Source organism: Balaenoptera physalus, assembly GCF_965194825.1.
Source record: "Balaenoptera physalus genome assembly, chromosome: 13".
NCBI lineage: Eukaryota > Metazoa > Chordata > Mammalia > Artiodactyla > Balaenopteridae > Balaenoptera > Balaenoptera physalus.
The window spans coordinates 8768166-8795758 of NC_138892.1; the positions used below are offsets into that span (position 1 = coordinate 8768166).

Sequence of the window (27593 nt, forward strand, 5' to 3'; positions counted from 1 at the left end):
ACCCAGTGCAAATGAGCGCGCGCAGAGGAGAGGGGTGATCCACACGTTGCTTGGGAGGTTTTCAAGCAGGGCAATCTACAACCCCAAACCTCCTGGTGTTCACTCGCCCCCAGCCTGATGTTTAAAATGGATCAGGTCTTATTTTAGGTTTTACATCTCTCTAGGAAGGACGGCCTAGCTTTAAAAAAAAAGAAAAAAAGAAAAAGGTTTTCCCGTGGTAGTGCTTGCCCTCCCAGATCCTTTGTCGGCCTTAGCAGCCGAAAGAATGCAAACCCATTTATATTTATGCAAATTTTTGCAGCAGATTTAAGGGGGCAGGGAGAGGTCTGTGTTTTTTAAAAAACCTCTTTCTAAATATCAAATTTCCAAATACTCGCAGCTTCATTTATTTGCAAGACAGAAACGATGATGAAAATCTGCATATAAATTAAAAGTGCAATTAAATCACTTCAAAATCAAATATTTTACCAAGGCTTTTCCATTTCTAAAATGCCGAACCAAAAGTACATCACGGGTCTGATTTACACAGATTCACGAAATGTCTGAAGCCAGTCTCCACGCTAGACAAATGTCGATTTGCAACACCACTAGTGAAAACGGTTAGACAAGATCCATATAAATCAATTGGTTTTAAAAAATTGAAAATATTTACCAACCTCATAAAGTGCAGCAGTGCTTAAATCCAGCAAATTGAGGCATACAAGGTAGAAATGGAAATGAAAAAAGGTCCAAAAAATGATTTCTTTTTGTCTATCTGTTTTTTTGTATTTTAAATATTCAGAAACCAGCAGAGACTCTGTCGGCCATTTTGGCTTGAACTAACTCTCACACTCACTCTCCCTCTTGCTCTCTCTCTCCCCCTCTGTCTCTAAAGGAAGCAGCTTTTTGTGACCTTCAAATAGAGGCGGATCATGTGACTTTGGGTAGGTTTGTCAATCAGGAAAGGGGAGGGAACTGGGGCTGAAACTACCTTAAAGGGAAAGCGGCCCTTTTCCACTCACTTTCATTTGTGAAACGCTGTTATCTCATACTCTCCACCTACACACACTGAATGTGAAAGTGGCAACAGCATAAGGGTAACAGATGAACAAAATATAAAAACCTTTATTGGTTTATAGAAATGTGCTCAGTTGCTAACGATTCTTACAGATCCTGGAGCTTGGCTCACTTGCTACAGTTATTCTCTGGATGTTTGGGCAAGCACAGGCTGGCAAACTACTCTTTAAAAAGGGGCTTAAACAACACCTTACCCAAACAAGAGACTTTCGTCTTTAAAGACTGAGGTGAAATATAGGACACAACTGATCTCTAACAAGCTCCTAAAATGCACAGGAAAAGACTGAAAGGAAATATACCAAAGTATAATCTGTGAATGCCAACTCAGAGAGGTTAAGTGACTTATCCCAATCACACAGCTAGACAGCTGCAGAACAGTGACTGGTTTCCCAACTGAACTCCACATTTATTGTTTCGTGTGTATGTATGTTTGGTACCTCCTCCCCGCACCCCAAATAAAAACTATGCTACAGCACAGCAAGCTGGCAGATCTGAGTCACCTTTAATCCCCTCCCCCACCACCTGAGGAAGTAGCTCGGCAGCTGACCTAGAGTCAGCGCTAAATTTAAAACCTACCTGGTTTCCCCCATTTCTAAGAGCCTTCTTCTGACTCAGTGCATCTTGCTTTCAACCCACCTAAGAAAACCACACTGGGTTTGCGTCTCTAGCCCCGGGGCTAACAGGCTGTGTAACCTTAGTTAGGCAACTCCCTTTACCTTCCAGGCCTCAGTTTTCTCATTTGTGGAATGTAAGGATTGGCCATCAGTAGACGGTATCTTTGATTCCTTTCAGCCCTAAAACTGTACTCGGCTTCTTTGTTTTTAGCAGTTCTGTTTCATCTTATCCTTGCCATCTCAAAAGTCATTACCCCAGGAAAGTTTTCCTTGACCCTCCCCGTCTAGACCAGGCCTTCCTGTTCAACACTCCCATAACTTCCCTTACTACTTCTTCATAGCACTGGGCATAACTGCAATTTATTATTTGTCAAAGAACTTGCTTATAGTTGGTCGTCCCCAGTATGTATAAGGACACATACCACATCTTCCTTCACTGCTGTGTGAGGCCCGACACCTACCTAGCCCCACATAGTAGGTACATAAATGAATGAATTAATGACTTAGACCTCCATTCAGAAGTGCTGGGCTGAACAGAGGAAATGTGCTATCCAAATACAAGGAATAAAAGTCACATAGTTTCCAGAAAATCATCTCCATCTATTTGTTTTAAGGACTGCTTGAGGAAATAAAGTAACTAAAATGATAGAAAGTGGGCAAAAGTGCCCTGTGACTATCAGACTCCATCTATCTCTATGAACCAGAAAAGCTCGGATTCCACAGTGTGATTCTCCCAAATGAACTGGGCTGACCAAGCATAATCTGACATGCCAGCCAGCACAGAACTGATGGATTCTGTAAGCCCAGCGTTCCTTGAAAAGGATCCTACGAACCCTTTCTAAATCCCACACTTTTGTCATCCTGGCTTCTGGGGCCTTATACAGTCTCCCTCCTTCGCTTTTTCCACTGTGATAGAAGAACCAGAAAGGAGCTGTTTCAGGGCAGGCAGAAGCCAATGCCTAGATGATCTGGCAGCTTGAATATTTATGGCGTAAACGCTTCCACTGTCTTTGCACAGACCCGAGTGGAGTAGGAGCCAGGACCTGAACTGACAATTGAGATTGTAAGCAAAAGCAGGAAACTCCAAGGATGGAAATTTTGAACATTTAGTCTATTTTTATCCTTCCAATACCTTCCAGATGAGCTATGGAAAGCTTACTTATGTGGAGCATGCTCAACATGTTAAAATGCACGGAAATTGTACAGCTGCCTTGTTTTAATTTGTGACGGACAGGATTTCTTTATAAGACTGAATTTTGCCAAGTCTCCACTCCTCAATGCAGAATATTATCATATAAACGTGACTATGTGTTTCCTTGTGTTATAGCAAGCTGCACAAAAAGTAGAGAAACAAACACATTTTAAAGCAAAATATTAGTTCTATTTTCAAATGATATGATCAACAATTTTCTTCAACCTCCAGGAATCTTTTTCTTGGTGAGATACCTCTAAACTTAAAACAATTAGTCCAATTGTTCATCTAAAAGAAAGAAGTGTAATAAATGCACTATTTCCCCTGTATTTCCAGGCATTTTGGACTTTGTGATATAGTTATATTTATTGTACTGTTTTCATATTAACAATTAGACAGCGTTTTTAAATTGTATTACAAGGTGAGGATACAAAGTAACAAAAAATGAGTTTACTTTTAAAACAAATAAACCTGAACTTATATGCTCAAATGAGTGTTATCTTTCAAAGTTGGCACCTTCGGTGACTATATAACCACTACTAAAATATTTCTATGTGGAAACACGATTGAAAAATAATGAACTGAACATATTTAACTCAAAAATCTACAAAAATGAGTAATGAACTCAAAAAAATAAATTAACAATGATAAAATCATAAACATAAAGAGTAGACTGAATCTTTATTGATTCAAAAAACTTTTGTTTGTTTTAAAATGAACCTATCTACAAAACAGAAACAGACTCACAGACATAGAGAACAGACTTGTGGTTGCCAAGGGAGAGGGGGGTAGGGAAGGGATGGACTGGGAGTTCAGGTTTAGCAGATGCAAACTATTACATATAGAATGGATAAACAACAGGGAACCATATTCAATATCCGAGATAAACCATAATAGAAAAGAATATTTAAAAATTTACATATATGGGGCTTCTCTGGTGGTGCAGTGGTTATGAATCCGCCTGCCAATGCAGGGGACACGGGTTCAAGCCCTGGTCCAGGAAGATCCCACATGCCGTGGAGCAACTAAGCCTGTGAGCCACAACTACTGAGCTTGCGCTCTAGAGCCTGTGAGCCACAACTACTGAGCCCGTGTGCCACAACTACTGAAGCCCACGCACCTAGAGCCTGTGCTCCGCAACAAGAGAAGCCACTGCAATGAGAAGCCTGTGCACTGCAACAAAGAGCAGCCCCCGCTCGCCTCAACTAGAGAAAGACCGTGCGCAGCAACGAAGACCCAACGCAGCGAAAAATAAATAAATAAAAATAAATTTTAAAAAGTTTATAATATATGTATAACACTTTGCAGTACAGCAGAAATTAACACTGTAAATCAACTATACTTAAAATTTAAAAAAAATTTTGTTTTAAAAAATAAATAACTGGGCATATACCTGGAGAAAACCATAATTCGAAAAGATACATGCACCCCAATGTTCACTCCAGCACTATTTACAATAGCCAATCAACCTAAATGTCTACTGACAGATGAATGGATAAAGAAGATGTGGTATACATATGCATATAATAGAATACTACTCAGCCATAAAAAAGAATGAAATAATGCCATTTGCAGCAACACGGAGGGACCTAGAGATTATCATACTAAGTGAAGTAAGCCAGATAGAGAAAGACAAATATCATATGATATCGCTTATATATGGAATCTAAAAAAATGATACAAATGAGCTTATTTACAAAACAGAAAGAGACTCACAGACATAGAAGACAAACTTATAGTTACCAAAGGGTAAAGGGGGGGTGGGGGGAGGGATAAATTAGGAGGTTGGGATTAACTTATACACCCTATTATATATAAAATAGATAACCAACAAGGACCTACTGTACAGCACAGGGAACTATACTCAATATTTAGTAATAACTTATAAGGGAAAAGAATCTGAAAAGGAATATATATATATACACACACACACACATATCTGTAACTGAATCACTGTGCTGTACACCTGAAACTAACACAATACTGTAAATCAACTATACTTCAATGAAAATAATAACAATAAAATTTTAAAATTAAGTTTTAAAAATTAATAAAAATAAATAAATAAAAGTGGATAACCTTTGGAAAGTCTGATCAATTAAAAATAAGAGAGAAGTTATAAATTAACATTAGGGCTGAGAATGGGAAATTATAATCACAGATTTCGAGAGGACTTTTTTAAATTGTGAAAGAATTATACATAACTTTATGTCAATAAACCTGAAGATTAAATAAAATGGATGATAGCCAAGGAAAATAGGAATTACCAAGGTCAACTCAAGAAAAGTTATGAAAATAACAACAAAAACCCATTGCAGAAATGTGTTAGATAATTATTCAAAGAACTAGCCACTGAAACTACGTCAGGCACAAGTGGTTTTCTTCTATCAAACAGATAATTTCATGTTATCTCTACTGTTCTTGAACTTATGGAGACAGAAGAGAAAGCTTCCTAATTTCTTCTATGAGGCTAACATATTATTTCCTGATACCCATCTGGACTAAGGACGCGGTATGAAAAATAAAACTACAGACCAATCTTCATTTGTGAAGACGAACACAAAAATCCTAAGTAAAATATTAGCAAATAGAATTTACCAGTTTTAAGAGAATAATTCATTATGACCATGTAGGGTTTATACCAACAATTCAAGGATTGTTAAATTACAAAATCTAGTAACATAACTCTTCATTTGTTCAACAAGTATGCATTAACTGCTTTCTCTGTGTCTGTGCTAGGTGCTGCGGATACAGTAGTACCAAACGGTAGGTTCTCGTCCACATGGAGCCAATATCCTCATGGGAGAAGGAAATTCACTGAGAAGGAAGTAAAGAGTTGATGGGATATGGAAAAACTGAGAGAGGCTCACTTCAGATCAGGTGGTTAGGGAAGGCTTTTCTCAGGAGGGGCATTTAAGCTGAGTTGAAAAGCAATTGCTTGAGTGTTGAAAGAACAAGAGGGATGATCAGGAGGCTAGGTCAGGTGACCAGGGGAGAGAGGTGGGAGACAAGCCGAGGAGGTAGGAGGAGCTAGATCATAGTGGGTCTTGCAGGCCACAGAAAGGATGTTATTGTTAAGAACGGTGGAAAGTCACAAAAGAATTTTAAAGCAGGAGAGTGAACAGTGCCATTTCATCCATTACGCAGTCTCCACTTAACATCTCGGATCTACAAGCTTTTTAAGGGTCTAGGCAAATGTTTGGGACCTGAAAAAATACATTTACAAGTCCAAAATACAAAAAGAAAATTATAACCATAAAAATTAATAAATGCTTCAGTGTCCTTGGAATATAACACCCAACAATTTCATTCACTAAGTTTAGCATTTATAAGGTTTCATTACATTTGAAAATAATTCTCACTTTGCAAAAAATACTAAATATGTTAATCATTAAGAAATATTAGGTGATTACAAATTAAGTCAGTTATTCGTAGCCAAAGAATTTCAGAAGCAAAATTATTAAAATTCTTCTAACATACGATAGCAAAAATAAATAAAACCACGTATTTAATATGGGATGAGGGACTTTCCTGGTGGTCCAGTAGTTAAGAGTCCACCTTCCAATGCAGGGGACACGGGTTCGATCCCTGGTTGGGGAACTAAGATCGCGGGGCAACTAAGCCCACGCGCCGCAACTAAGACCCAACCCAGCCAACTAAATAAACAAATATTTTTTAAAAAAAATATGGAATGAGGGTACCTTTTAATATATGTTTCCTATAAAGTGGGACAAAGTCTCCAAAACCTCCCAAAGTAAACATTCCAAGGACCCATGGAGGTCTTACTACCACTTTAGGAGAGACAGGATCAGAGTTATGTGTTCAAAAGCTCATCCTGGCTTCTATATGGAGAATACACTACAGAGGACCAAGTGGAAAAGCAGAGACAAGTTGGAAGGCAACTGTGGACTTCTAGGTGAGGGAGAATAGCCTGGATCAGATGGATGTGGTAGAGGGGCTTCTATCGTAAGTTAGATAACTGGTTGTTGTTAAGAATGCAATCTGTGGGACTTCCCTGGTGGTCCAGTGGCTAAGACTCCATGTTCCCAATGCAGGGGGCCTGGGTTCGATCCCTGGTTAGGGAACTAGATCCCACATGCCGCAACTAAAGATCCTGCATGGGGGCTTCCCTGGTGGCACAGTGGTTAAGAATCCACCTGCCAATGCAGGGGACATGGGTTCGAGCCCTGGTCCGGGAAGATCCCACATGCCGTGGGGCAACTAAGCCCGTACGGCACAACTACTGAGCCTGCGCTCTAGAGACCGCGAACCACAACTACTGAAGCCTGTGCTCCTAGAGCCTGTGCTCTGCAACAAGAAAAGCCACCGCAATGAGAAGCCTGCGCACCACAACGAGGAGTAGCCCCTGCTCACTGCAACTAGAGATGGCCCGCGCGCAGCAACGAAGACTCAACGCAGCCAAAAATAAAATAAATAAATTTATTTAAAAAAATATATATGCTGCATGCCACAACTAAAAGATCCCACGTGCTGCAACTAAGACCCGGTACAGCCAATTAAGTAAATATTTAAAAAAAAAAAAAAAAAAGAATGCAATCTGTGACCATGAAGTATAGTAAGGCCAATCCACCCTTTCAAAAATAAGACTCCAAACTCTGAACTCACTGTTCATTCAGTCAAGAACCATCTTTTAAGCATCTACTATGTATTAGATGCTGTGCTAGAACCAAGCCCAGGAGGGTACAAAGAGGATTTTAACACCTTGAAGGACAGAGACATGTAAATCCATAATTAAAATATAGCATGGTAACTGCCATAATTAAAGTATAAATAGAAATATATAGATAGTTACGCTATAAGAATACAAAGAACTAACTGCTGAGAGTCAGAAAAGGTTACACAGGAGAGGTAAGATTTTAAACGGAGTCTTAAAGAATCAGTAGGAGTTTGTCGTGTAGAAAACAGAGGAAAGGCAAAAGCTTTTCTAAGTCTTATCAACTTCAGCACTACCAAACGACAGCGATGAAGAAGGCTGACGAGAAATAAATGTAAGAACTAAGTTTTTTCAGAATTTTTGTCCCCAACAAAGTCAGAAGGTATATAGATAGAAATAGCAGCCAAAACTACAGTGGAATCTCTACAACTAGAATCCAAAATCTTTGGAGAAGGTTAGCATTTACACTCTTATTACACATTTATAAATTAGAATGCTAGCAGACCTTTTAAGGAACACTAAAAAAAAATTCTCAGAGTCTTTAGAACCAAACCTCAAAAATCAAATTTGCGTCTGGAGGATGCCTTCCTTGACACTTCTGTTTGAGTTCAGTGTCCTCTGTGCTTCCTGGCAACCTGTACATGCCTCTATGGAAGCACCTTCAAACCCTATTGTTATTGTTACCCATTTACTTGGTGCTTCCCCCTCTAAACTATGAGCTTCTTAAGGGCAGGGTATACAGTTATTATTTCTATCTCCAGTACATAGGAAGAATTCAATTAATGTTTGCTGAATGAATGACCAAATGAATAAGCAAAAGAATGAATAGATGAATACTATTAACCTGGGTATTTATCAGATGCAAAAGAAACAACACTTAACATCCTATGATTAGGAGATAAGACACTGGACAGTCAACAAGAAAGTATAAGATAAATTGTTAACTATATGGTTCCAACCCTCAGAGAGACAGGAGTTAGAAAATTGAGACACTATAGCTCATTTGAGCTGAGTTTCAAAGGAAGGACAGAATCAGAATGGTCAAAATAGATGTTTCAGCAATGTGTGCCATCCTGTCGTTACAATGGTGGAGTTGGTAGGTGTGCCCGGGCCAAACAGTGGGGCTCCATGGCCCAAAAAGAGTGCTGAATTTTTACTGCACATGCTCAATAATGCATAGGGTAATGCTGAACTTAAGGGCTTAGGGGTAGATTCTCTGGTCATTGAGCACATCCAGGTGAATGAAGTCCCCAGGACATGGTGCAGGACTTAACAGAGCTCATGGTCAGATCAACCCATACATGGGCTCTCCCTGCCACATTGAGATAGCCTTACTGAAAAAGAACAGATTGTTCCTAAACCAGAAGAAGAGGTTGCACAGAAGAAAAAGATATTCCAGAAGAAACAAAAACTTATGGACCAGAATAAATGCCCCCCAAAAATAAATGTAAATAAAAGTAAAACAAAAAACAAAACCAGAAGAATGCAAAAAACCCAGTTGCTTCAATATGAAGCTAATGAAGCTTTAGCTGCAGGACCCCTCACTTTCATGGGGCTCTCCCAAAGCCCTAGGAGGAGTCCTGAAACTATGTCCAGATGATTTTTTTTCTTTTTTTTATTGTAGTAAAATATGTAAAATTTACCATCTTAACCATTTTTAAGTGTATAGTTCAGCAGTGTTAAATATATTCACATTGTTGTGAAACAGATCTCCAGAACTTCTTCATCTTGCAAGTCTGAAATTGTATACCCATTAAACAACTCCCCCTCCCCCCAGCTCCTGGTAACCACCATTTTACTTTCTATTTATATAAATTTGACTACTTTAGATACCTCATAAAAGTAGGATCATACAGTATTTGTCTTTTTGTGACTGGCTTATTTCGCTTATAATATTTTCAAGGTTCCATCCATGTTGTAGCATTTAATAGGATTTCCATCTTTTTATGAGTGAATAATATTCCATTTCCTATATATACCACATTTTGTTTATCCATTCATCCACCAATGGGACACCTGAGTTGATTCTACCCCTTGGCTATTATGAATAATGCTGCTATGAATATGAGTGTGCAAATATTTCTTCAAGACCTTGCTTTCAATTCTTTTGGATACACACCCAGAAAGGGGATTCCTGGATAATTTGGTAGTTCTATTTTTGATTTTTTGAGGAAACTCTACACTGTTTTCCATAGAAGTTATACCATTTTATAATCCCACCAATAGTGCACAAAGGTTCCAATTTCTCCATATCCTTGCCAACATTTGTTATTTTGTTTTTTGTTTTTTTTTGATAGTAGTTGTCCTGGTGGGTGTGAAATGACATCTCATTGTGGTTTTGATTTGCATTTCCTTGATGATTAGTGATGCTGAGCATCTTTTCCTATGCGTAAAGGCCATTTATATTATCATCTTTGGAGAAATGTCTATTCAAGGTCTTTGGACATTTTTTAATCAGGTTATTTGATTTTTGCGGTTGTTGAGTTGTTCTTTATATATTCTGGATATTAATCTCTTATTAGATAATATGATTTGCAAATATTTCCTCACAATCTGTAGAATGCCTTTTTACTCTATGACTGTGTTCTTTGATGCATAAAAATTTTAAACTTTGATGTAGCTCCATTTGTCTATTTTTGCTTTTATGCCTATGTTTTGGTGTCATATCCAAAAAACCACTGCCAAGTCCAGTGTCATGAAGCTTTTCTCCTATGTTTTCTTTTAGGAGTTTTATAGGTGTAGGTCTTAGGCTTAGGTCTTTGATCCATGTTGAGTTAATATTTGTATATAGTGTAAGATAAGGGTCCAACTTCATTCTTTTGCAAATGGGTATTGAAAATTCCCATTGCCATATGTTGAAAAGACTCTCTGTTCCCCACTGAATGGTCTTAGCACCTTTGTCAAAGATAATCTGACCTTATATGAGGGTTTATTTCTGGGCTTTCTATTCTTTCCATTTGGCTATTTGCCTGTCTTAATGCCAGTACCACACTGTTTTTGATTACTGTAGCTTTGTAATATATTTTGAAATTAGGAGTGTGAGTTCTCCAACTTTGTTCCAAATGACCAATTATTTTTAAAAATGTGCAAAGACAATGTATTTTTCCTCACAATCTTAACACAGATTGTCAAAACCACAGCCTCTTTACAGCTCAACTTCCCCCCACCATGATCCCCTCTGTGAATAGAGTAAGAGTGGCTGTAGGCATTTGGGGGATTCCTAAAGGGAAAGCTGTGTTGATGATATTCTATTGGTTTTGTTTTATTTTTTAAAATTAATTAATTTATTTTTGGCTGCATTGGGTCTTCGCTGCGGTGCATGGGCTTCTCACTGCGGTGGCTTCTCTTGTTGCAGAGCACAGGCTCTAGGCGCAAGGGCTTCAGTAGTTGTGGCATGCAGGCTCAGTAGTTGTGGCTTGCGGGCTTAGTTGCTCTGCAGCATGTGGGATCTTCCCGGACCAGGGCTCGAACCCGTGTCCCCTGCATTGGCAGGTGGATTCTTAACCACTGTACCCCCAGGGAACTCCCTTTGGTTTTAATGGAATATATTTATGTGGTTCTCAGTCACTTCCTTGTATGGCTGAGTTACTATTAACCATCCTGTGTACAAAGATGTTGCTGGGCCAACTCACTGTGCATACTGACAGAAATGTGCAGGGCCAGATCATACCATGATATAAATGTGTCAATTCAAAGAGTATTTCAGGGTAGTCAATATACGAGAAAAAAATGAAGCCTTGCAATCTTATAGCTTATTTATAAAAGATACTTGCTTGAGGTTTTCCCAAAATTGATAACAATCTTACAAATTTATATGATGTAGCCAATAACAGGTTGTGAAGATGAAAGGAACTTCTCTAATCTATCAATAACAAACAACATATTTTGGTCAACCATGCTATAGGAAACACTGAATTATCTCCATCTCTTTTTAGAAAATATCACAGAATTGTCGTAATATGAAGGGTCAATCAAAGAGTAAGCAGCCAAAAAATGTTGGGAAAAAAACATTACAGCAATGTGTTAGGCAAATATTAATACAAATTAATATAAATATGTTATTTTTCTGAATTTTGTATTTGTCAACTTTTAAGTTGCCATTCTTGTGATTTCTTTCCTCATTGTAAATAAATATTTACTTTTGTACCAATTATGTATTTGAAATTTTTTTTCTTTTTTAAAAATTTTATTGGAGTACAGCTGATTTACAATGTTGTGTTAGCAAAGTGATTCAGTTATACATATATGTATATTCATCCTTTTTTAGATTCTTTTCTCATATAGGTTATCACAGAATATTGAGTAGAGTTCCCTGTGCTATACAGTAGGTCCTTGTTGGTTATCTGACTTTCTTTTTCCTAAAGAGCATTCCCACAAAACCTAGATTTGCTCCTGGTCAGAAAGAAGGGTCTCTTTGCCTGAACAAAGGCATGAGAGGGGGAAGGAAACGAGATATGCATGGAAGACCTTACTGAGAGACACTGGGCAGGAGCAGGAAGATCCTTTAAACAGTAGAGAAAATATGCATAAGTAGGCTAAAGGCATCTTATGGAGGCCCTTGGAAGCAAAGAAAGAGTTCAGACTTGCATAGAAAATCTTTTTTTTTTTGTGCAAAATAATAATCTACTGGCTTACAGGTAGGGACACTTAAAGAGAAGAATCTGTTAAAGCTGGATCTGTTGGAATATATTTAAGAAAGTACTGAATATAAAGTCAAACGTGACAGGTTACCAATTCACTTTTCTTCTGCTAACAATAAATAAAATATTCTGAAGTTAGGATTTTTAGTTACCCCACTTCAGATTTTCAAAGTTAGTGTGCAGAACAGGGATTCTTAACAGTCTGTGGAAACTTACTGACATCTTCATTTATTCAGTATATATTTATTGACGTTTTCTGGTGCCAATGGCAGTGACCATGCTGGCAAAAGTTTCTGTTCTTGTAGAGCTGAAGACAGAGCAAAAAGCCTTAGCCTGACCTTTCACTGCCTGCCATCATGTTGTACCTCCTCTTTACTACAATCTCCCTCCCCCTCCACCCCGTACTTCTGCCAAAACCTCAGTTCACAGACTCCCAGTGGGAAAGGAAAGGCGCAGTGCTTAGGGCAGGACTTGTGTCCATACCCTCCAGTGAACATAAAATTTGGGAGAAATAAACACTACCTTCTCCTCATGACACCACTGGAAATTCTTGCAACTGAACATGCATTTCGTTATCTATATTTACATAATGCTATGTATTTCAAAACATTTTACAACTATACGATAACAGTAATGTCTCCAAAAAAGCAGCCTTAAAACAACAATTTCAAGGAACTATGCAAATACATTTTACTACATTTTGCCTTTCAAGTAATATTTTTCCATGAAAGCATATTATTTGTCCATAAGTAAAATATAAGCTAAATAAATAAGACTTTTATTAAATTAACTGTAGTTTTCTGAGAGCCACATGAGCTACCCTATTCATTGTTTTTTAAAGTCACCACTTTAACCTGTAAGTGTAGCAGCAATCCACAGTCTAGTCATTTTCAATTATGAAACACAGGAAAAACCTCATAAAATAGAGTTTAGAACTTAAAGATATTTTCAAAGAATTAATTTTTTTAAGTGACTTCAACATATATTAGAAAATTTATTAGCAACTGAAAGTTTCCCAAAGACCTAGTATAAAATGTTTATGGTTATACTAAAATTCCCAGCAGCAAAAATTCCATGAGCATAACTATCTATTGAACCTCTTTGTGGCATTTTCAAAATACTAATAAACTTGAAAATAACTCTCACTTCCTTTCTCCCAAAAACAATCTGAAAAGATTATATAGAAATCCAGGGACTTCCCTGGTGGTCCAGTGGTTAAGACTCGCACTCCCAATGCAGGGGGCCCGGGTTCCATCCCTGGTCAGGGAACTAGATCCCACATGTTGCAACTAAAGATCCCACACGCGGCAACTAAAAAAGATCCTGCATGCCACAACGAAGATCCCACGTGTTGCAACTAAGATCTGGCGCAGCCAAATAAATAAACATTAAAAAAAGAAATCCAACTATTTTCCTGATGTCCAGCTTACTGCTGTGTAGTAATGATTGAGTTTACAAAGCATTCAATTTGGTACTTCTTAAAAAGTTTATTTCAACATGTATATATTTTAATGGTCCAAAGGAAAAAAAAAGTTGGTGAAAAACTGATGGTAGAAAACAGAAAATAAAATGTTAAAAACAAACAAACCAAAAAACCCTTTCCTATGGCCAAATACCAAGGTTTGTGTTTTGAAGATAATGATCTATAAAATGAGTGATTTGGAAATACTTCCATTTTCTCTGTATTTAGGAAATGCTACAGAGCTTTGCAAAGCCTTTAAATAAGCACCAAAAGAATGGTTCCCAAAGAGTTTAGTGTTAAATTCGGTAGTCAAATATAAAACAAGGGCTATCAACTGTAGAGATATAGAAAGAATAAACTTTTAAAAGTTGTACCACAGTGTAAGATGAATGTGAGGAAGAGAGAACTGTAGGTTAAGGAGTTAGAGTAGGAGCAGAAATAACGGTAAGGACTAACTATCAGAAATTACAAAAGGTCTGTATAATTAACAATTCAGAAAAATTAAAAGGGCATTTTATAACTAGACATTTAAGTTGGGAAGAATGTAATTAGTAAGAAGAGAATTTAATCAAGACATTGTTGTTAAGACATTTAAAAAACAGCACCTCAAGCACAAAACCATATTACACCACACTGGGGTATAAAGGGTGGTGCTGACTCCCTAAATTACACTCTTCTCTCTGAATCAATATAAACCTGTCTTCAACACTTCGATTTCCTTACAGGTCTCCGATGCAAGAATAGATTCTCCCTTAGAAAGAGAAGTTAAAAAAGCACCCCAGGAGAGTAGAAATATAGAAAATGATAGAATTAATTATATCAACAATCCCTAAAAGGGGGATACTGTCTATAAAATACATTATTAAATGAGATTTTTTTGGTTTTTAAAATTTTAATATGCTTTAAGACAACATATATAACAGATTATCATCTCAACATAAAACAATATAGAGCATCCGAGCTGCCACCATGGTGTGGAAGCTTAAATTCCGTGAGCAGAAGCTGCTGAAGCACATGGTCTTCCTGAACTGGGAGGCCACCGATCACAACCTGCAGGAGCTGCGCGTGTCGCGGTGTCATCGTTTGCAGCGGTACGAGGACGACACACGCTACAACCAGCTGAGCCTTGCTGGGCGCGCGAGCTGCGCCTGCGCGACTGGCCGAAGCACTGCTGGACAAGTATGCTCTCGGCCTAGTGCCCACATGTGGATCACTGGAGCTCTGCGATTTCCTCAAGGCCTCGTCCTTCTGCTGCCGCAGCCTGCCCACAGTACTCCCTGAGCTGCGCCTGGCGCAGCACCTCCAGGCCGCCGTGGCATTCATGGAGCAGGGCCACGTGCACAAGGGGCCCGACGTGGTCACCGACCCCACCTTCCTTGTCACGTGCAGCATGTAGGACTTCGTCATCTGGGCTGACTCGTCCAAGATCAAGCGGCATGTGCTGGAGTACAATGAGGTGTGTGAAGGCTTCGATCAGGAAGCCTATCAGGTCTTGCCTCGCCAGGGCCGCATTTTATAGATGGGGAAGCTGAGAACGGATGCCTAAGATTCCATGAAGGCGTTCTCCCCAAGAGTATGGCAGTCAATCATCGGTTCTTAAGAACTTGGCTCCTCAGCTACAGGCCACGCACAGAGCCAAAGGGTATGCTCCTTTTCCACGAAATTTTCTTAGCCTTTGGACAGTTGATAATTAAATGACTGCCTTATGGGAAGCGGTTTTGTGCTGCACTGGGGAATTGTTATTTATTTATTTATTTTTTTGATGTGGACCATTTTTAGTCTTTATTGAATTTGTTACAATATTGCTTCTGTTTTATGTTTTGGTTTTTTGGCCAGAAGGCATGTGGAATCTTAGCTCCGCGACCAGGGATGGAAGCCTCACTCCCTGCACTGGAAGGGGGAGTCCTACCACTGGGCCCCCAGGGAAGCCCCAACTGTCGGATTCTTGTACCTGAAACACTGTAGTGTGAAAGCGAGGACCCTGGGGGGTGCTCCCCCGCCCTCAGCGTTCCCTTCATTTTCTTCCCCCGCCCCCCAGCTTTCCTTTCATTCTCTTGTAGACGGACAGTTTGGTTTAATTTATGTAACTCAAATTCTTGCTCCTGTTCGTGATTAAGCAGTTTACAGATGATGAAGAGTTTGGTCTCAAGTTTTCATAAAATGGATGAGGTTTTAATGTTCAGAGTCCTTTCTCTTATTTAAAGGAATGCTCTCCTAATGCCAACAAATGGCCTAACTGCTTTTTAAGTGCAATAAATAAATAAACAATATAGAAGTTATTAATTTTACATTCTTTTTTTGTACTAAGTCTTTGAAATCCAGGCTATATTTTACATTTAAGGTACATTTCAATTTGGTTGCTGTTTTTTTTTATTATGGTAAAAAACATTAAATTTTATATCTTAACTATTTTTAAGTATACAGTTCAGTGGTATTAAGTATAGTCACTTTGTTTTGCAACAGATCACTAGAATTTTCTCATCCTGAACTCTATACCTATTAAATACTAATTCTCTCTCCTCTCTCCCCATAGCCATTGGCAACCACCTTTCTACTTTGTATTTCTATGATTTTGACTACATTAGATACCTCATATGGGTGGAATAATACAGTATTTGTCCTTTGTGACTGGCTTATTTTGCTTAGCATAATGCCCTTGAGGATCATGCATGTTGTAGCATGTGACAAGACTTCCTTCTTTTTTAAGGCTTCATAATATTCCATGTATGTATATACCACATTTTCTTTATCTGTTCACCTGTTAATGGACATTTGGGTTGCTTACATCTCTTGGCTATTATGAATAATGCTGCAATAAATATGTGTGTGCAAATATCTCTTTGAGATCCTGCTTTGAGTTTTTTTTTTTTTTTTTAATTAATTAATTAATTTATTTATTTTTGGCTGTGTTGGGTCTTCGTTTCTGTGCGAGGGCTTTCTCTAGTTGCGGCGAGCGGGGGCCACTCTTCATCGCGGTGCGCGGGCCTCTCACTCTCGCGGCCTCTCGTTGCAGAGTGGAGGCTCCAGACGCGCAGGCTCAGTAGTTGTGGCCCACGGGCCTAGCTGCTCCGCGGCATGTGGGATCTTCCCAGACCAGGGCTCGAACCCGCGTCCCCCGCATTGGCAGGCAGACTCTCAACCACTGTGCCACCAGGGAAGCCCCCAAGAGAGTTGTTTTTAATGATGACCTTTCATAAAATGAACCAAAAGAATTAAGAAAATTCAATCGATAAAAACTTACTAGAAAAATTGAATTATTTTAGTAGGTTAAAAGCAAATATCTTTTGAGAATATGAGTGAATTTCAGCATGGAGATGTAAAGCTTAGATTTGTTTATAAGCTATATTAAAAAATTTTTTAAAGGAGGAAATGAGAAAGAGGCCAAACTCATCTTGTTAATATACCAAAACTGATATCTAACTTCAAAATAATTTACAAGATAGATGACCATATGTGCGTGGGTTTATCTCAAAAAAAAAAAATTACAAGAAATGATATGACCACAAATAACTAGACCACCACTTGTATCATAAATAAAACCAAATCAAAATCCTGCCTGGGTAGAAACATTTTATCTGGAATGAGCTTTCAATAAGCATGATCAAACACAATCTATGAGCAAGTATCTGCTCATGTTGTGTTTTAAAAAGCTGTAATAGTTTTATATTTACCCCTGTGTCAAACACATCATGTGATTAATACTGTGTGAGTTTAGTGTAGTAATTATATGGCAATAACCTTGGTTTGTCTGATTTGCTTCAATAGCTCATAAAGTGAATATCCTCAGAAAAATGATTATATTAGGTACACTAATAGTAAATAAACCTCATTAAAAAGCAATAATATTGGGACAATATACACAGACAAATGTTTAAAGCTATACATTCTACTAAATCTTATTCACATGTACACCAGAAATCAGCACAACTGATCTAAATATTAACAATTTAGCACAAATATTTTTCAATATCAAAAGGCAATTATTTTTTCAAGAAGCTTTCTACATGCATAGCTACCTTAGTCTACCTATTAATAGAACTTATTCCATTGAAATAAACATCACAGAAATAAAATAATTTTTTCAAGACTTCCAGAACCTATGGTAAAAATGTTAAATGAAGAAACAAGGAAAGTGGCACAGATCAGCTAACAGAAATAATTTTAGACCTAATCCTTACTAGAATTTGCTCTGTGACCTTGAGCGAGTTATATAATCCCTGTGCTCCACCTGCCTCCGTAAGTGAAAAAGGCTCTCCGTACAAGCTAATACCAATGAATGAGAGCCATTTTGGAAACCAATTCAGAAGAAAATTAAGTTAGATCTTTGCCTCATACCATACACAAAAATGAGTACCAGTTCAATTAAAGGTATAAAAGTGAAAAATACAGCAGAAAAACTCAGGACATTTCATCATGTTAGGGTAGGAAAGACTTCTTTAGGAAAGCACAAAACATAGAAGCCATAAAGGCTGATTTTACTACATAAAAATGTAAATGGTTTATTAGTATGACAGATACCCCAATGTTAAAAGATAAGGCCTGGGAGAAAATATTCAGAACATCTCAAAAGACAAAGGTTAATATCTACACTTTGCAAAGGGCTCCTACAAAACTATCAAAACAATCCAAAAGAAAAATGGGAATCGTAGGTAAATAGGGTGGTAACACGAAATAAAAATCAATGGCCAATAAACGAACAAAAGACATTCCATCTTATTAGTAAGCATAAAAGTGCAAATTAAAACAATAAAATATTAGAGTGGCAAAAATTCAAAGATAAATAATTTTATTGTCATCAAAGGTGTGGAGGAGGGAGACGCAAGAGGGAAGAGATATGGGAACATATGTATATGTATAACTGATTCACTTTGTTATAAAGCAGAAACTAACACACCATTGTAAAGCAATTATACTCCAATAAAGATGTTAAAAAAAAAAAAAAAGAAATTATTTGATCAATACATTTTTTCACTCATCAAGGTAAACTCTAAAATCTGCTTCCCATGGGCCGAATGGGAATCCAACAATAAGAAAGAGAGTGTGAGTTTAACCTTGAGAAACTTAAAAGAATTTTATAATTGAGAACTGGATCTTGACATTTCTGAGGAAAATGACTGTGAGGAACACCTACCAATAGGGCGAATCAGAGAATGGATCTGAATGAATGGAAACATTGAATGGAGGTGTGGAATTCATAAACCTCAGCTAAAATTGGAGTCCCAACAGGCCTGTAGGGGTAGCTCTCAACCCCCCCCCACGCATCTTCAATCACTCTGAATAGGAAGAGATGTACACCTCCGTCTCCAGCAGGAAGATGCTGCTTACTTCATTACCCAGCCGGAAGAAGAAAAGTTCTCTCGCGGGACCACAGCCCAGCCAATCAGAGACTAGCAGTCCAACCAATGAGAAGCTTCCATACTTTGGATTCTCAGCTTCCTCCAATGGACTCTTTGATTACTTCAGCCCCTCCCAACTCCCCCTTTTTTCCTTATAAAAACAAGTTCCCCTTCCTTGTCTCTGCCCTTGCCTATGCTCCGCCATATTTCACGTATCCCGGATTGCAGTTCTGGCTATTCTTGAATAAACTCGCGTTTGCTGGTTAAAAAAAAAAAAAAAAAGGTGTGGAGGAATGGGCACTCTCATTCACTGCTGATGGAAATGAACACTGGTATAGCTCTTTTGAAAGGTAATTTGATAGCAGCTACCTCCTTGTAAAAAAATAAACATGCCCATGAGCCAAACAGCTCCATGTCTAGACATCTATTCTACAGAAATACACCTGTGTATAAAGATATAAGAATAAGTATGTTCAATAAAGTATTATTTGTAATAATCAAAGAAGCGAAGGCCACCAAAATATTTATTAGAGAAGAATGACTATAGTACATCAGTTCAACAGAATGTTTTGCAGATGTTTAAAAGAATGAAATAGACTGCAAAAGATGTCAGATGAAACAAGCAAGTCTCAGAAGAATTATATTAGGAAAAAAATCTATTTAGTTGTTTTTTCTAAATATACAGAAAATGTTTAAGAAGATGAGGAAGGGAAGGAGGGTAAAAGAAGAGTCTCATTTTTATTTCTAAATCCACACTTACTATTTGAATGTTTTATGACAACCATGTATTACTTTTATAATTAAAAAAAAAAGAATGGATGGGAATTTCATAAGTTATTCAGCAATGTGTCACTCACAGGATCTAGAATGTAGTATTCAGTTCCTAGATCCTACTACCCAGGATTCAATCATCCTTTGCTAACTGCAGTTCTGAGATACAAAAAATAAAAAATAAAAATTTTTTTCACTCTTTTTATTTCTGTTGCCTCAAACAAAAGAACACAGCACCTTTGCTCCCCACTCCCACAGAAGAGGTGGGCAGGTCTATCGGAGGAAGCCCCAGAGAGAAGATTCATTTCTGCTTTATCATTTCAATATATGATAGCAGACCAAGCCCAGAAAAAAACAAACAACTCCTTCCCACTAAAAAACAAAACAAAATAAAACAAGATTAATCTGTGAAAAGTCAGAGATTTGTGAAAACAAAACAATCAAGAGGAATGGTAAGGATACAACCCATAACGTTTCAAGTCTGCTGGGGCTGTTTTAAGTTCTCTAAAAGAAGTACAGTTTGTATAACATAAAACTTGTGGGAGAATCTATCCCAGCAATGTTTCCTGAATACCTAAAGAAGCTGATTCAGGATAGGGGTTACTGGAGCAGGTTTTTAAAGATAAAGACTGGTTTGTTTGGGAAATGGATACCCTTCAGAGAATAGAACCTTCATCTGTGTTTTAAAAATAGGCTTTATGCCATTTTCACTGTTTCCCCCAACTCACTCTTATCCATGAGACTTTGATCTTGACAGCTGCAATTTTGCTAGACACAATACTTTTCAGGAACATAGATCCCAAGGTTGGCAAAGAATTTGCATTCAAGAGATGTTATAAAACACTTTAAAGTCAGAAAGATCCAGTTCAAATCCTAACTTCCGTTTCAAGCTGCATTACCATGGGCAAGTTACCGACCCCAATACCTGAAGTGGAGACACTGTAAGGGTTGGAAATAACATACACAGCACCTTAAGCAAAGTTCTCAGTGCACAGAAAACCCTCGTCAAATGGGAGCTATGATTTTTATATTATAATACCTTTGACCTGAGTCTGGGAGGGGGGAGTGGATAAGGGGGCAGGGCAACTGAAGTGTTCCTAGTTCCCTCTACTGGGACTAGTTGTTTGGCTTTCTATCTTGCTAAAGATGAATTGATTCCATCCGCCCATGCAGAATATAAGTGAATTTGACAGAATACAGCAAAGTTAGGATTTATATTGTAAGCTATTTTTAAAACTGCCTGGTTAGCAAATTAAACCAGCTGTGAAAATATCCTGGTTTCCATTCACAACAAATACAACACAAACATTCTCCTTTAATGAACCTGGCCTCAGGGCAGCATAGCATATTCTGCATAATTCATTCCTAAGGGTTTCAGAGACATAATTTTCATAAGACAGACCAAAACTAAATTATTTTCTAGGAAAAAAAAAAAGATGAGAGAAAAGAGTTTCTCTCTACAGATTTTCTGTAAATTCCATGAATCACTGTCCCATTCAACTTAGAAGACTACTGTCTGAATAAAAAATAGTTATGTCAGTACTTTAAGCCAGTCTTAACTGTTTTTCCTTTAAAAGGGCATATGAAACACCACTCTGCTCTGCAACATAATTTTTCAAGTTCTGTGACAGAGGGAGGAAAAAATCTACTCACTGCCACACAAAAGCTACCTAGAGGACTCTCAATTTCAGATTTAAAACTTATCACTCCTTAAGAAGTTAGAGGAGGGGCTTCCCTGGTGGCGCAGTGGTTAAGAATCTGCCTGCCAATGCAGGGGACACGGGTTTGATCCCTGGCCCGGGAAGATCCCATGTGCCGCAGAGCAACTAAGCCCGTGTGCCACAACTACTGAGCCTGTGCTCTAGAGCCCATGAGCCACAACTACTGAGCCCACGTGCTACAACTACTGAAGCCCGCGCACCTAGAGCCTGTGCTCCACAACGAGAGAAGCCCACGCACTGCAACGAAGAGTAGCCCCTGGGCTTCCCTGGTGGCGCAGTGGTTAAGAATCTAATCTGCCTGCCAATGCAGGGGACACGGGTTCGAGCCCTCGTCCGGGAAGATCCCACATGCCGCGGAGCAACTAAGCCTGTGCACCACAACTACCGAGCCTGCGCTCTAGAGCCCGGGAGCCACAACTACTGAGCCCATGTGCCACAACCACTGAAGCCTGCGCACCTAGAGCCTGTGCTCCGCAACAAGAGAAGCCACGACAATGAGAAGCCTGCGCACTGCAGTGAAGAGTAGCCCCCGCTCACCGCAAGTAGAGAAAGCCTGTGCACAGCAGCGAAGATGCAATACAGCCATAAATAAATAAATTAAAAAAAAAAAAAAAGCATAGGCCCTGCTCGCCACAACCAGAGAAAAGCCCACGCAGCAACGAAGATCCAATGCAGCCAAAAATAAAATAAATAAAATACAAATAAATAAATTTATAAGAAAGAAAAAAAATTTAGAGGAGACATCCTCAATTATTTAGAACGTTGGCTAAGTTATATTATTTATAATTCCTGTTCCTTTAGGGAAAGAATTTGTTATTTAAACAAAGATCAGAAGTATAAGTAACTAATGGAATAGAATTTCAGGAAGTATTATTCAAATGAATTCACACTTGGAATGCAGGGAAACAGTCTATTAATTAAGTTCACTTCATAAAGACATTGCTAAGAAAAGGATATACCATTTTACGCTGTCTTTGGAAATCAACCAGACTGAGTTAGTTCAGTTTGGAACATCCTAAGCCTTAAAGCCTTTGCTAAAGCGTGACATAAATTTTGATTAGTCAAGTGTGAAAAACTACAAAGCCAACTTTCTTGTCCCTCCAGTTAGTCTGTCTATAAATAGAAGCAATGCATTAACAGCCACCAAAGCAATTCGTGAGTTCCACAATGTGCCCAACATATACATCCCTTGCAAACATGCTCTCAGCATGTTTAACCAAGTGTTTCTGAAGATCTGTAATAAGACCCTTTTTAAATAAACTGTAACTCACTGTTTGCTTTCTTCACCAGGAGGTGGAGTCTTGCCATGCCCTTCCATTACAAAATCCTCCTGTTCCACCTGCAAAGGCAAGTACCACAAGTCAGCAGTAGTCAGTAACTAAGATGCAATCACTCCAAAGTGCCAGGGCCTGTGCTTACAGAACCGCATGGCATTTTACTATACTGCCTAGGACAGAAGCCTCAGCCAGTGGTTTTCACTCTCCAGGTTTGCTTATGGCATCTCTGCTTGGGTGACCAGATTTGCAGAATAAAAAAGGAAGCATGCTGATTTGCAATTCGTAATTGTGACAAAAGGTTAGCATCCAGAATATAATAAAGAATTGCTATGAATCAGTAAGAAGAAGACAACCTACCAGAAAAATTTACAAAATTACTGAGTAGGAATTTCACTGAGGGGGACGCATAAATGGCCCTAAACTTATGAAAAGATGTTCAATCTCCTGTCAATCAGGAAAATGCAAATTAAAACCACAAAGAGATACCATTTCACAACCACCAGGCTGGCTAAAATTAAAAAGTTGGGCAATACCAAGTGTTGGCAAGGGTGCAGAGCAACAGCAACTCTCATCCATTCCCAGTGGGAGGGAAAATCGGTGCCACTACTTTTAATAAGTTTGCCCTTACCTAGTACACTTGACTATGCACTTACTGTACAAACCAGTGGTTGCACTTCTAGGTACATACCCTAGAGAAACTTCTGCACATATACAAAAATATTTTTTGGAGCATTATTTTTAACAGGAAAAAGAAAAACATTCATCAACAATAAAGTAGATAAATAGGCTATGGTGTTTTAAGACAATAGAATATTACACTGCATGAAAATGAATGAACTACAGAAACACACCTCAACCTGGATGAGTTACAAAAACACAATACTAGGTGAAAGAAGCAAGTCACAAAAGAATACATACACAGTTTAAATCCGTTAATATAAAATTCCAATATATACATTTTTAAGCCATATATGTGTATATATAGACATATATGTATATTTATGGTTTATAAAACTATAAAGAAAAGGGAATAACTATTACAAAACTTAAGCTAATTAGTATCTTAGGGAGTCGGGCAAGAGGGATTTGATCAGGAAGGGACACATGGTGGTTTCAGGGGTATGGTTAAATTCTATTTCTTGGCCTATGTAGTAGGTATATGGGCATTTATTTTATGATTATTATTTTAACTGTATGTTTTTCTTTTCTCTTTTATATGTATGGTTTATTTCTCAATGCAAATTTTCAAAGGAAAAAGAAAGCATTTTACTATTCCAGATGGTTTACTGATCAATAAAGGAAGATAAGTACAGAGATAGAGCTACCTCCACAAACTGGGACTATCAGTCCTATGAAAACTTCCCCAAAAGGCATAATCTTAAAATATCAAACAGAAGTATTCAAGGAGATAGATATCAACAGATGTATTCAAGGATTATTCCCTACTTAGAAAAATACCGTCCATTTCTTATAGAACCTAGTAATCTGGAAGACAGATAACAGTAACATAGATACACACCATAATGAAACCCAAATAAAACAAAAGGCTTTCCAGCTCTGCAACCCTCTGCAGTCTTCATTTCTCAGAAATACTGGAGAAGATGGAATAGTATTAAGAGGCTACGTTTCAAAAAGAACAGAAAAATCGAGAGGTTTACTTTATTTCCATTAAAAGGAGAGACTGGAGGAAGTGTAAGCAAGAATAATAAAAGACACATACTGCATACTGTGAAATTCAAACCAGGTTTCGACTTTTATTCTTCTCTACGGACTTCCTGATTCTGCAGCCTACCAGATTTTGCCAAGGAGAGGGAGGATTCTTCCATCCTAAATTTACACAGTGATCTAAACCTCCAGAAGAAAAAACATGGTTATAATGTTGCAAAGGGAACTTTATGAGGAGCTGGAGATGATCTTGATCTGGGTTGTGGTTACAAGAAAGTACACATACGCGGAAAAAAAAAATCACTGAACTGTACATTTTATGCACTTAACTCTACAAATAAATGTTATGCCTTAATTAGAAAAAAAAAAGATGACACATTGTTTAAATTTATTAAAGTTCCTTGTAATCATTTTCTCAAAGAATGACTATTCTCCCACTTATATATATTATGAAAATTTCTTGATTTTTGACCTTTAACAATCCTCCCCAGTTAAAGAGCTCTACATTGTGGACTTAGCCTCTGCTTACTAGTTTTTTTTAAAAAGGCTTATCTAGGGACTTCCCTGGTGGTGCAGTGGTTAAGAATCCGCCTGCCAATGCAGGGGACAAGGGTTCGATCCCTGGCCTGGGAAGATTCCACATGCCGCAGAGCAACTAAGCCCGTGCGCCACAACTACTGGGCCTGCGTTCTAGAGCCCACAAGCCACAGCTACTGAGCCTGCGTGCCACAATTACTGAAGCCCACGTGCCTAGAGCCCACAACAAGAGAAGCCACTGCAATGAGAAGCCCGTGCACCGCAACGAAGAGTAGCCCCTGCTTGCCGCAACTAGAGAAAGCTTGCGTGTAGCAACGAAGACCCATTGCAGCCGAAAATAAATAAATAAATAAATTTATTTTTAAAAAGTCTTATCTATAACCATTTCTAATTAGCACAATAATGAAAAGAAATAATAATCAAAAAGCCCACAGCTTGGGACTTCCCTGGTGGCTCAGTGGTTAATAATCCGCCTGCCAATGCAGGGGACATGGGTTCGAGCCCTGGTCTGGGAAGATCCCACATGCCGTGGAGCAACTAAGCCCATGTGCCATAACTACTGAAGCCCGCGCGCCTAGAGCCTGTGCTCCGCAACAAGAGAAGCCACTGCAATGAGAAGCCTGTGCACCACAACAAAGAGTAGCCCCTGCTCGCCGCAACTAGAGAAAGCCCGTGTGCAGCAACGCAGACCCAATGCAGCCAAAAATTAAAACAAAACAAAACAAAACCCCATAGCTTCAACAACCTCCCCTATACTGGCTTTCGAATCTTTAACTGCAGCCCTCATATTTTGCATATTTGGGTCTCTACTTGGATGGCCCAACAGGTCCAAAATGAAACATCATCTTTGGCCTTAAATTTCCACTCCTTTTTATATCCCCTATCTCTGTAAATGGTGCCATCTTCACCAAGATCCTTAAACAGGAAACCTACAGTCAAGGTTATAGATTCTCCACCTTCCTTCCTTAACCCCACATCCTATTAATCACCAAGTACAGTGGCTTCTACCTCTAAACAGCTCTCATACCCATTATCCCTTCTTTATCCTCTTTAACTGCCATAGTTAAAGCCAGCTTCTCTAAATCTCACTACTACAAAAACCTTCTCACTAGCCTTTGTGCTTCTGGGTCCCATCTCATTTCAATCCATCCTCCAAACCACTTCCATCATATGGACTTTGTGAAATGCGAACATGATCACATCACTCTCCTTGAAATTCTTCAATGGCACTCTATCACTTGTCTTGAGGGATAAAATTTCAGTTCATTTGCCTAAGTGATCTTTATTATCACCCCTGCCTCACTCACCCCTTCTGAACCCCTGGTGGAGCACACACCAACGCCTCACCCCTCTGTGCCTTTACATATAATGTCCCTTCTTGACTAGAAGCCCTGGTCTTCTGCCTTACATATACTTCATATTTCTGCTCATTCTTTTAAGTATTAATTAAAATGCTTTTCCCCAGAAGATACTACCTCCTTCACCAGGGTTCATACCTTTTCTCACTCTTCATCATCTCAGAAGGCAATAAAAACGGTCCAGAAAGATCACTGCTCCTTATTGCCACTTCCTGTTTTACTCAAGTCCACTTCCAGTCCCTTCACATCTTAATTTCTTTTTTCTACAAATGTCTTGAACACTTTGAACTTAATTTGATGATCCCTACCACTCCTCCCCCTTGACCTCATTTTCAGGAGCTTCAGTATTTTTATTCATAAAACTTACACCATATCCTCACCTTTCTCCCATTACCATTCATTCATTCAACAAATTATTTATTGGGTACATACTACATGCTAGGTGCTGTGCTGAGGTAATGGGGAAGAAGACAGTCTTTGCCCCCCAAAAAACTTACGGATTGGTGGGAAAGACAAACAAAAACTAGTCAATTAAAATACAGTGTGAGAATGCAATGAAACAAGGAAGGAAGGCACTTAACTCAGTTTAAAGGCATCAGATACTCTAGACCCATCCTAGACAAAAGATCCATCTCCTTCCTGCTTCAGGGAGGAGATGGGCAGGACCGGATGCTGGGCCTCGCCATCCATCTGGACCGCTCCACACCGAGGTCCATGAATTTTGAAATCCGCCTCCGACCATAAGTGCCTCTTCCACTCCCTCCCTCCATATGAATCTGTAAGGAGTCCTCATTGTCAGGTCTACTTCTGTGGTTCTTCTCTTTCCTCAGAGTCCATTCAGAGGCTCACCCGCAGGCATTTCAGTGACTTTCCTCCATAATGTCCTAGATTTGCTCACCACCAACTTATCCTTAGGACATTCCTGTCTTGCCAAACCCTTCTCTTTTTCTCTTCAGCTCCTGGAGTGCAGAGCTGGAGAAAGTTACAAAACTGGTTCCTTTACAAATTATACCAGTTAACTTCCACTCAGTGCTGACATTCAGCACCTCTGCCTGGAAGGCCCATCTTCATCCTGTCTTTCTGGTGAACTTCCATTTCACCTTCAAAAACTGGTTGAAAGTTACTTTTTTAGGAAGCATTTTCTGATATCTCCTGGCACTTCCTCCTCCTCCCTTCCAGGTGCTCCTTCCCAGTAGCTCTGTAAGGTTTAGCAGCTGTGATCCTTTGTTCACCTGCTTCCCCCCACTCCCCCAAACACAACCTCTAACACAGCCCTTCTGGTCGGTTGT

At 38.7% G+C, this 27593-nt stretch overlaps 1 protein-coding gene and 1 pseudogene across 14 annotated transcripts in view; one reads left to right on the forward strand and one right to left on the reverse strand.

The window, feature by feature from the left end:
- TNRC6B (trinucleotide repeat containing adaptor 6B) overlaps positions 1 to 27593 on the reverse strand; it is a 261503-nt gene that overhangs the window by 140166 nt on the left and 93744 nt on the right. For 11 of the 13 annotated variants that reach the window (XR_014252491.1, XR_014252492.1, XM_082420570.1 and 8 more), the window contains one exon: positions 22739 to 22806. The exons of 1 other annotated variant lie outside the window; for it this stretch is intronic. Coding sequence is in view for 10 of the 12 variants with exons in the window: in XM_082420570.1 (XP_082276696.1) it covers positions 22739 to 22806 (68 nt within the window). In the remaining 2 variants the exon portion in view is untranslated. Of the gene's footprint in view, positions 1 to 656; positions 868 to 22738; positions 22807 to 27593 lie in introns of those variants that run through there. One more of the 13 variants, XM_082420578.1, reaches the window with a different exon arrangement.
- On the forward strand, positions 9100 to 16823 carry LOC309641055 (U3 small nucleolar ribonucleoprotein IMP3 pseudogene; annotated as a pseudogene). Its single transcript has one exon. The product of its transcript is annotated as a U3 small nucleolar ribonucleoprotein IMP3 pseudogene (transcript).